The 12258-nt window shown below is 36.8% G+C and overlaps 1 protein-coding gene across 4 annotated transcripts in view; it reads left to right on the top strand.

Moving 5' to 3' along the window:
* Nucleotides 1-11409, top strand: part of LOC143035702 (uncharacterized) — a 112215-nt gene extending 100806 nt beyond the window's left edge. For 3 of the 4 annotated variants that reach the window (XM_076202565.1, XM_076202564.1, XM_076202566.1), the window contains exons 5-6: nucleotides 1975-2599; nucleotides 11231-11404. In XM_076202565.1, coding sequence (XP_076058680.1) covers nucleotides 1975-2599; nucleotides 11231-11389 — 784 coding nt within the window. In that variant the 3' untranslated portion in view covers nucleotides 11390-11404. Of the gene's footprint in view, nucleotides 1-1974; nucleotides 2600-11230 lie in introns of all 4 variants that reach the window. The other variant, XM_076202568.1, reaches the window with a different exon arrangement.
* The last annotated feature ends 849 nt before the right edge of the window (nucleotides 11410-12258 follow it).

The following is a 12258-nucleotide window of genomic DNA, read 5'->3' as shown; positions in this document are numbered from 1 at the left end:
AGTCCAGTAGTACATATACTCTTAGAAATAAAAATTCTACCCATTGAGCATCTTATGAGAATGATTGGTACACAATGTTATGTAAGAACCTTCATATCTACTCACCCCTTGCATCATGTCACACAACCACAGCCCACAGGACACAACTAGAAACCAACTGTACCAGCATACTACACAAGCATCTAAAACAGCCTGCCCTCAGTACCTTGGATTGCATCAGTCCAAAAACACATACATAAAACAAATATTGACTAAATCAGCAAAGGCAGTAGTTCATCAAGTACCTACAGACCCAGTACCCAGATGAAAAATTACATGCAAGATACACAAGAGGACACTAGCATACCTGCAATCAGGTTATCACCCTTCACTAAAATTGTACCAATACATTTGGTGTAGCACCAGACACTAAGTGCAACTGATGCAATTACTGCACAGAGGACATATAACACATTTCCTTACTCTGCCATACACTTTCCATTTTCTTCTCTCTCTCTCTCTCTCTCCTCTCTCTCCTCTCCTCTCTCCTTTCTTCTCTCTCCTCTTTCTCCTCTCTTCTCTCTCTCATCTCACCTCTTTCTCCTCTCTTCTCTCTCTCATCTCGCCTCTTTCTCCTCTCTTTTCTCTCTCATCTCACCACTCTCTCCTCTTTCTCTCTCCTCTCTCTCTCTCTCTCCTTTTCCTCTTTCTCCTCTCTCTATATATCTCTCTCCTCTCCTCTCTCCTTTCTTCCCTCTCCTCTTTCTCCTCTCACCTCTCTCTCATCTCATCTCTCTCTCATATCATCTCTCATCTCACCTCTCTCTCCTCTTTCTCTCTCTCTCTCTCCTTTCTCCTCTCTCCTGTCTCATCTCTCTCTCTTTCTCTCTTTCTCTCTTCTCTCTCTTTCTCCTCTCTTCTCTCTCTCTCCTTTCTCCTCTCTCCTCTCTCTCGGTCTCTCTCTCTCTCTCTCTGTGTCTGTCTCTATGTCTGTCTCTCTCTCTCAATCTCGCTGTCTCTTTCTCTGTCTCTCTCATTCTGTCTCTTTCTCTGTCTCTCTATGTCTCTGTCTCTCTTTCCTCTCTCTCTTTTTTTCTCTAATAAGCCATTACCTGCAAAAGGGAGATGGCTAGACAAGGAATGAGGCAAGTTTATTCACCTCAGACAGTTCCATAAAAGACATATGAGCTAACCTGGAGGCTGTGGCCAGGTTCCATGGGGCTATGGCTCTCCAGCAATTGAGATATGAGGCAGTGGATTGATTGATAATTTATATTTTTGTTCATACCTTAACCACACACCTGCCTGCCTGTCAGATGTGGTTTACTCTTGTTCCTGTGTACCAGTCAGAAGTCTCTTCAAGATTACTTTAGTCCTTTATTGCATATACTTAGTCCCAAAAATGGCACATTTAATGGATTTATTCTGGCAAATACCAGATGATCATGCAAAGCTAGGAACCTCTATACCACAAAGTGATGAAGAACTAGTTAACTGAAATAGTTTAATTAATATTTTTCTACATGTAGTGCTGAATTCAGCACATGTGGATTTTGTTTTGGCTAAGACCAGACAATTTTGTTCAGCTTAGAGGACTTCTATGCTGTAGAGTGTAAACTGTACTGTATACATTAGGGTGTGTCCACATTAGTATTGAGAACATGTGACTAACAACAGAAAAAAAGGCAAATTGTGAACAAGTCTCTACTCAACACCAACAGGAATTTGAATTCACTGGGTTTCATTTCATTTGGTTTCTTGCATGTTGGCAACACACAGAGTAGGCAAGCTCTAGGGTTACATCAACCTGTGTTTTGAACATGTAGTAAACCTTGGGTTAAGTGTGGCCATTATCTTTTGTAGCAGGAGCTTGAACCTACACACTGCTCCTGTTTGTCAGGGCATATGTTCCCCACATGTGTGGATGCACCAATAGGCTGACAAGATTGACTTGTGATACAGAGGATTGACAGAGTGCCGCATGCCACGTTCCAGGGAGCCCTATGTGAACAACTTCCGTGTGGGCATCAAGGAGGAGGACGTCATATCATTACGGACAGCAGGAGACATCTCTGTGCCCCGGGATGTTACGAAGGCCTCGCATGTTTATTGGTCGACAGTGGGGGCAGCGGGGCCTGGCAGCAACACAAGCAGCAGTATGAGCAGCAGCAGTTCGCGGCACCCCCATGGCCATCACACCCATGTGCATGCCCAACAACATACCCACTGGCTTGAAATGGAGATGGAGGGTGGGCGGCGGCTCTGCACACCTTACGGACCTCAGCCTGTATATGATAATGTACGCCTTGCTGCCTATACAGGAAGTGGACCTGCCTGTATCCGGCCAGGGAACTACCCCCGCCGGATGGCAGGTCCTGCCGTGGCGGGGCCCATCAGTGGTCCTGACCCTGAGTACCACAATCTGATGGCACTACGCACCTGTCAAGGTGCCCCAGGTCTGGGTGGTGGGCGAAGAGGAGTAGGTGTGGGTGTGGGCGGCCGAGAGAGCATGGGTGGTGACTATGCCTCAGATGTACAGAGTGTGACATCACGACTGTCAGCCATATCTGTTGAGACGAACAGATCCGATCCGACAGATTTGCGGCTCTCCAAATACACGGTGAGTACTCAATGATGCATGCACGCAGGCAAATTTTCATGCAACTGCATGTGTGGATGCACATCTATATTAGATATGTCTTCCTTTAGTCATCCTCACACAAGATGGATTTTGCTAGAAGAAAATTCCACTCGTTTACCATGCATTTGCATTTCCAAAATTTGTATTATTTTATTTTCATATAATTCACTATTCAGGTTCACAATATATGATATGTATGATAATCAAACCTATTGCAGAAGATTGATGTAAATAGAATTGCTAGGAGTTCTCTGTATTATGACTAATGTGGTCCTCTTGTAGAGTTGAAAGTACAAAGAATATGCATTATACATACATACTTACATACCAAAGAGCTTTTTCCCCCTTAAAGAAGAGTAGTTGAGTTAGAGCTTACACATAACCAACCAAAAAATATGTAGTGAACCTCTCAATATAGCAAAAATCTTATGCTGAATTTTGCCTTTAACAAATGCAGGATTCCAACTGAAAATTCTTCATATAGCCTTGACCACATTGTAATAACTTTAGCAGTCACATATTCCCTATTACTGTATAATAATATGTTGCAAAATAAGAATTCAATAAGTCATTGAAGATGAAATATAAAGGACAATGGTCACCTCATCTAATCACTTGCTCGGCTTTAAACAATTTGAATTTCCGAACATACCCTCCTCCCACTGCACACACAAACAAAAATCATACTAGATATAAGAAGATATTCCAACCTCTTTTCTCCATAAAAAATGGAGATTTGAGAGGAATACAAACCATTAAGATTATGAAGGGAATTGATAATACAGTATTAAGATTGGAAATATTTTCATAATAAATACTAACAGGGCAAGAAATAATGACCTCAAGCTATGAGAACATATATTTAACTCAGAAATAGGTAGAATTTTTTTTGCAAATTACATCCACAATGAATGAAATAAGTTTCCAGCATTCACTTGGATAAAAAGAAATTAAGAGTGGAAGAGGAGGCGAATCAAGTAGAGAAGAAAAGGTAGAGGTAGAGATGGAGAGATGATAATGGAAGAGACAGCAGTAAGAGGGAAATGGGTAGAGTATTTTAGGGAGTTGCTAATTGTGAAGAAGGATAGGGAGGGAAAAAGTAATTGCAGTGGGAAGCGCCAAGAAAATAACCATGATGAGTGAGGAAAATGGAGGAGAAATAAGGAAAGATGAGGTGAAGGCAGTTGTTAAGATGATGAGAGCAGGTAAGGCACAAGGTTGGATGGGTGTCATGCAGAATGTCTAAAAAAAGAGGTACAGTGATGGTGGACTGGCTGGTGAGGATTTAATGATTGTTTAAGAAAGGGTAGAGTGACGGAGGACTGGAGGAGTGTCTGTATAGTAGTATTTTACAAGGGAAAAGGGCATAAGTGTGAGTGTAGTAGTTTCAGAGGAATCAGTTTGTTAAGTGTAGTTGGAAGGCTTATAGGAGGGTTTTGATTGGGAGCATTAGCAGAAGAACAGAGGGAGTAATTGGTGAAGAACAGTGTGGGTTAAGGAAAGGTAGGAGTTGCATGGATCAGATTTTTGTGGCAAGAGATATGTGAGAAAGCTTTGGAAAAAGGTAAGGATGGTTTTTGGGCCTTTATGGATTTGGGAAAGGCTTATGTGACAGGGTAGAGAGGAAGGCACTGTGGGAGGTATTACAGATATATGGAATAGGAGGAAAGCTGTTAAGAACAGTCAAGAGTTTTTGTGAGAGTAGTAGAATTTGTGTTAGAATCAGAAATGGAGAGGGTGAGTGGCTTGAAGTAAAGTTGGGACTTTGCTTGGGATGTGTTATGTCACGTTGGCTGTTCAATTTATACATGGATGTGGTGGTGTGAGAAGTAAATGCAAAGGCAATGGGTTGGGGAATGGAGATGGTTAAAGGAAATGGAGAAAAGTGGGAGATAAGCCAGTTCTTGTTTGCTGAAGACACTGCTTGTGACAGGATCAGAGGAGGGATTGGGGAAGTTAATGACAGAGTTTGGGAAGGTGTGCAAAAAGAAGTTGAAGATAAATGTGGGTAAAAGTAAGGCGATGAGATGTACAAGGGGAAAAAGTGACAGCAGACTGGAAGTGAGTATGAAGGGAGAGAGACTGGAGGAAGTAGATAGTTTTAGATACTTGGGAGGAGGAAAATCCTTTGGTATATATATGTACAGTATGTACTTAGATAAACACCAAATGATCTTTTTTCTCCTGTCATACATCAGAAGTTCTTCTATCAGCATCCTTTATCTTTATTGTATACTAAAGGCCCCTTTCCTCTTTTAACCATTTCAGTACAATGATGCCTATGTAGGCATCATGAGGAGCATGTGGGTACATGAGGATGCCAGTGTTGGTGTCTTGATTAGATATTTTTGTTTGTAGTTATACATGAGTTACCCCCAGATTTTGTGAACTTGTTTGATCATGTTTTCTATTACTCAGAATAAAAGAGAATGAGTAATACAGCAGTGACTTTTTTATTTCAAAATGCAAGTAGTGTGATACATAAAGGATTACAAAGGCGGAACATGCCGACAGGAGGCCTGTTGATCCATATCTAGGTCAGATGCGAAAAAAAAAATCATAATAATAAAATAATAAATAAAAAATATAATAATGTAAATAACAAATAAAATAAATAAATGCATAGGTATAGTTAAATAATAAACAAACAGGTAAATAGTAAATAATAATAATAAATTGACATATAACTAATAATAAATAAAAATCAGACAGACAAATGATAACAAAACAAAAACAAATAATATAAGATAAATTATAATCATTACAGCATCTTACTTAGGTATTTATCTAAATTATTCTTAAAGCTTTGAACTGAACTACATTGCACTACCTGTGCAGGAAGTTTATTCCATTCATTAACTACACGGTTGGCAAAGTTGTTTCTACCTACTTCCAAATTGAATCTATTTCCGGACAGTTTGAGACCATTGTTTCTTGTCTGATTCTCATTCAATGTAAAAATTTGGTCACTTTTGACGTTGTCAATTCCCTTTAGAATTTTAAAGACCTGTATCAAGTCACCTCTGAGTCTACGCTTTTTTAGGGAAAACAGATTCATATGTTTTAGTCGATTTTTGTATGATTTATTTTTGATATTTGGAATCAGTTTTGTGGCTCGCCGTTGTACTCTTTCCAATCTGTCAATGTCTTTAATGAGATTCGGTGACCATACGGAAACAGCATATTCCAAATGTGGACGAACTAACGATTTATATAGCTTGTTAATGAGTGATGGACTTTTGAAATCAAAAGATCGCGCAATCAGTCCTAGAATCTTATTTGCTTTCTCAGAGGCTGAAATACACTGCTTGGATGATTTGAGGTCGTTACTGATAATTACGCCGAGATCTTTTTCACTATCCACTTTTGTTAACGAATTTCCAAATAACTTGTAATCATACTTACTGTTATTTTTACCTATGTGCATTACTTTGCATTTACTTGTGTTAAATTTCATTAGCCACTTTTCAGACCATTGCTGTAATTGATCTAAATCTTCTTGAATATCTAATTGGTTTGAGTGATCATTTGCCACTCCGCACAGTTTTGTATCATCAGCAAATTTGGAAACAGTAGATTTTAGTCCATGGTCTATATCATTTATATATACTATGAATAGAAGTGGTCCAAGAACGGAACCCTGAGGAACTCCACTTGCAACACTTTTCCATCCAGAAGTTGTCCATTTAAAACAACTCTCTGTTTTCGATCATTCAACCAATTACTAGTCCAACCTAATAGGCTACCACTTATTCCATGCAAAGCTAATTTAGTAAGTAGTCTTTCGTGTGGGACGGTATAAAAATATTATGGCAGCCGATCCTGTGCGCAAGAATTTGAGTCATACTGAAGTGGTTAAAGGGATGGCCAAATCAAAGCACACACCCACTTCATACACAATTAATACCTATTAAATACCCTCCCATTTCTGCACCTTGTAGGTGAAGGGTTGCTCTGTGCCCTGCCCTCCCCCTTCCCCCACTACACCAGTTGGGTCAAGGACAATGCAATAAATTAATATAACACAAATTTTGGCCATATTTAGATGAACACAAAAACAAAATACTGCAAGTAAAGTTGCCTCTAGCTAAACAAATCCACAATAGCAAATGCACATTCTTCAGCTTTGACACTGCCTTTAGTCTTGAATGTTTTCTTTTCATGTAACTATCTTTTTCTCTATCTCTCTTTTTTTTTCTTTCTTCCTCCATCTATTATGTGTTGTAAGATTAGAGATTTTTAGATTAGTCTATTGATGTAATTGGTGATGTATTGAATGAATATTTTTTCATTTACTTTGAAACCTGTGTAAATAGATAATGAAGATATTTGTAGTTTTGGGGTACCCTTGATAGGAAACACCACAGAGTACAAGCCAGGTACAAAGAGCTCAGTTGAACATCTGGGCCCAATCTAGGGATTGAATGGCTGCCAATTGGGGGAGAAAAAGTTTGATGAATTGTATTTGGTGGACATCTCTTAAACAGTAGTGACAAATGCTTTCATTTTTGTCAACTGTGATAAAGATTTGAAACTAGAGACAGGTTGGGAAGCGAGTGACCCAGACTCTCCTCTGATTGAGGACCTGTCTCTGAGTTGTGTACATAAGATATATATATATATATATATATATATATATATATATATATATATATATATATATATATATATATATATATATATATATATATATATACAGTACTACCTCTCATTAACGGACTAATAGGGGGGTAACGGTGTCCATTGATGTGAATGATCTGTTGATTTGTAGTGGTTTTTGGGTGGCATATTGATTGCACATCACTAAACTACAGCACCAAAAACACAGCAAAAACACCGCAAACACAGCTAATTAATGTCTGTTAATGAGAGGTAGTACTGTGTATATATATATATATATATATATATATATATATATATATATATATAAATATATATATATATATAAATATATGTATATATATATACATATATATGTATATATATATGTATATATATATGCATATATATATATAAATATATATATATATATATATATATATATAAACTCTTCTGCTGGGATTCGAACCCTTGCCTGAGTGGCTTGCGTCTTTATAAGACAAGGACCGTAGCCACTACTCCATCCTGACACTACAAAACGAAACGACTTAGTTCACGGCCCAGTCGATCCGCCGAAGGCACCCGGGTGGAGCGTGTTATGTACTGTATTTCATAACACGCTCCACCCGGGTGCCCCTGGCGGAACGACTGGGGCATGAACTAAGTCGTTTCATTTTGTATGGTCAGGATGGAGTAGCGGTTACGGTCCTTGTCTTATAAAGACGCAAGCCACTCAGGCAAGGGTTCGAATCCCAGCAGAAGAGTTTATTTCCAAATGTCAATTGACACAAATATATATGTATATATATATATCTATATATATATATATATATATATATATATATATACATGTATATTTATATATATATATATATATATATATATATGTATATATATATATATATATGTATATATATATATATGTATATGTATATGTATATATATATATGTATATATATATGTATATATATATGTATATATATATGTATATATATATATATATGTATATGTATATGTATATGTATATATATATATGTATATATATGTATATATATATATATATATATGTATATATATGTATATATATATATATATATATATATATGTATATGTATATATATGTATATGTATATATATCTGTATATATATATATATAAATGTATATGTATATATATGTATATGTATATATGTGTATGTATATATATATATATATATATATATATATATATGTTATGGAAGAAAGTATACGCTGGACTCGACGTTCGTCAATTTATTCCGACGTTTCGAACCCTGTCCAGGGTTCGTCTTCAGGGTAATACAGTGGTAGCCATAGGAAATGTACATAAATAGGGGATACCTGGTGCACTGGGACAGGTCTTCCCAGTAACAGTTAAATTCAAACACTGGTAGAACATACCAAAAAACACAAAATCATACAAATGAAAAACAAAACAAAAATATTAATCAAACTATAATACAAAATGTGCAATGCTACCTTAAAAACATTCACAGTTTACCATAAATAATAAAGAAATAAAGAAATACAGTGATGGCTGTGATAACTCAACCCGCTGCCGATGGGCCCGCACCACAATGCACTCCCTGGAACAAATGTCACGCATAGCATGCATTGTCACAGAACAAAGAAATTGGAACAAGAAGAAGAACGTATAACCCATCAATAAAATAAACATGCAAAAAGGAGTTCACATTCAAACAAGAAAACAAAATGTAGTGTGAAAAATGCCCCCCAAAAATTGGGTGTAAAAGCTGCACGCTGTGACGTTCCACAACAATACGCTAAACTACAACTCGCCACGCGGAACAAAAGTCACGTGAAGCATGCACTGTCACAGACCCCAGAAATGGTAACCGGTTTTGCTTCACTTTAGGGTTACATTTTCTGGGGTCTGTGACAGTGCGCGCTTCACGTGACTTTTGTTCCGCGTGGCGAGTTGTAGTTTAGCGTATTGTTGTGGAACGTCACAGCGTGCAGCTTTTACACCCAATCTTTGGGGGGTCATTTTTCACACTACATTTTGTTTTCTTGTTTTAATGTGAACTGCTTTTTGCATGTTTATATTATTGATGGGTTATACGTTCTTCTTCTTGTTCCAATTTCTTTGTTCTGTGACGATGCATGCTATGCGTGACATTTGTTCCAGGGAGTGCATTGTGGTGCAGGCCCATCTGCAGTGGGTTGAGTTATCACAGCCATCACTGTATTTCTTTATTTCTTTATTTTTTATGGTAAACTGTGAATGTTTTTAAGGTAGCATTGCACATTTTGTATTATAGTTTGATTAATATTTTTGTTTTGTTTTTCATATGTGTGTTTTTTGTGTTTTTTGGTATGTTCTACCGGTGTTTGAATTTAACTGTTACTGGGAAGACCTGTCCCAGTGCACCAGGTATCCCCTATTTATGTACATTTCCTATGGCTACCACTGTATTACCCTGAAGACGAACCCCGGACAGGGTTTGAAACGTCGGAATAAATTGAAGAAACGTCGAGTCCAGTGTATACTTTCTTCCATAAAATGGTTCCTGGACTCCAGCTATTTTCGAATATATATATGTATATATATATATGTATATATATGTATATATATATATATATATATATATATATATATATATATATATGTATATGTATATATATACATATATGTATATATATATATATATACATTTATATATATATATATACCATATATATATACATATATATATATACACATATATGAGTGGTAAGAAATAAAACTTCAACGGATTCTTGGCGTCTAAACTCACCACCCTGCCACTCATTCTGTCTTCACACCTCAACATACACATATATATATATACACATATATATATATTTATTTATATATACACACATATATATATATATACATATATATATATATATATATATATATATATATATATATACATATATATATACATATATATATATATATATGTATACATATATATATATATAAATATATATATATGTATATATGTGTATTTATATATATATAGATATATATATATATATATATATATGTACATATATATATATATATATATGCTTCATTGAAAGTGATGGCTAGGTGTGCTTTTATTGTTTTCATAGAGGTATTTTCTCAATGCCTTACCATAGTCTTATACTCTCTTTCTCCCTCTCTCTCTCTCTCTTTTTTTTTTCTTTTCTTTTTTTGTTAAAAGGAGGTTTAGAACTTTACCATACCTAATTATTTGAGCTTTGGATCCTAGACTCTTCTTCAGTAGCTTGTTTTTTCTTTGAACATGATGCTTTGAATGAAGTATACATAAGAGATGAACTGCCTATATGCAAACATGTATGCACAGGTTGTTACTGGTGACAACTGTGACCCACTACAAGATGTGGTGGTCTTTGTTTAGATTTGCCCCAGTGGATCAGTGACACCCTTTCTGAATTTTATATTGATGATATTACAACTGAGGAAGTGTCACCTTAGTGAAGGGGTTGAAGACATAAATATTTTTCCAACGCTTGTTGTGAACATTTCTTTGTGCCACAATTTGTGTACAAAAGTTTTCGCTGTTAATAGTCAGGATCAGTCAACATGTCATCACCATTATCACAATGACATACTCTCTTGATTTCTGCTATGTCTAATGCCTGGTAATTTTATTCAGCTGAGGGACAGACCAAGGAAAAAGGGGACTTGGTCAATCCAGACCCAGATTTTTCCCAAGTCCTCCACACTTCTGAATGAAATATTCCAGCAGTAGATGCAACAAAAACCTGCATCGTATGTTATTGTGTGGAAGAGGTCAATACAACACTACATTGGCATTTCTGTAAACCTGATAATTTAACCCTTTCACTTCAGAAAGGGTTTTCCTTACCAGCATGAAGATTATTTGGCAGGAGCTACACAAAGGATGTGAGTCATGAAACAGCGAAAGGGTTAATGAATGGCTGAGAAGAACTCTATGTGTGGATACATAAAATATTTCACCTGGTTGTGTTTACAGACGATGATGGACGCAGCTGTGCTGAAGCCTCAGAGGCTTTCACCAGCTTACACTCCCCTACGAATCCTGCTGGAGGACCCGGAGGCAGATGACCTGTGTACGTCCGCCTCGATACCCCTTGTACGTGCTTCCCCCCACCCAGCTCCTCCTCCTTTGTAGGTGGTAGCTCTTCTGCTTCACCTGGAGAGGTGGTATAGTCACACAGAAAACTATCTTTATTCAGGGGTTCAGTGGTTTTGAATGCCTATAATAGGATGAGTGATATCTCAGAAGGGTTGGCAATGTGTGCAGGAGATGTATCTATTTATAATGAAGTTGATGTTCCTCTAGCTCAACCTTTTATAGATTATCCAAAGTCAAATGGAATCTTAATTCCTATACCTATATGAAAATCCCTTTTATCAAATGCTATCATGGCTAGTGTCATACATCTTGTGCAAAAAATCCTGAAGATAGTTTTCTCTGTGACTTTACTCTGTGTTCTTTGTTTTGCCTTTAATCACTCAAAGATTAATTGACCTGGCTAGATATGAATGACCAGCTTCCTTGTCCCTTTATCTCTGTCATTATCAGCAGTTGTCAGTCTCTGCAGGATTTTGATGTTAGATCAGATGCTGGTGTGGAGCATTTGCTTTTTCAGTGGCACCTGGAAAAAAAAAATATTTTCCAGAATTCAAGTACAGTTCTTTTTTGTATTCTGTTGTGTGTGTTTTGATTTTTTTCTTCAATCGGTGTTTGCTGTTTTGATGTAGGTTTAATGGCTTGTCAGCTGACTGACAAACTCAGAGATACTTTGGAGGCATATGAGCATTTGCATTGAATTGGACAAATGAATTTACTTTAATATAAATATTTTAGATATTTTACCATGAATATGAATATTTTAGATATTTTACTCCATCTGGGGTATTGGCTGCATGTTATTGTGGCAAAGTAGCATGCAGCTGATACTTGAGGGTCTATATGGGGTGCCCATACGGACCAGAGCCACACATAATTTTGTCTGTGATATAGGAAATCTCTGTTCA

Source organism: Oratosquilla oratoria, chromosome 19 (genome assembly GCF_046742065.1).
Source record: "Oratosquilla oratoria isolate Oo_2021 chromosome 19, ASM4674206v1, whole genome shotgun sequence".
Classification (NCBI taxonomy): domain Eukaryota; kingdom Metazoa; phylum Arthropoda; class Malacostraca; order Stomatopoda; family Squillidae; genus Oratosquilla; species Oratosquilla oratoria.
The sequence above is the reverse complement of the archived record's forward strand: the minus strand, read 5'-3'. Positions and strand labels throughout refer to the sequence as shown.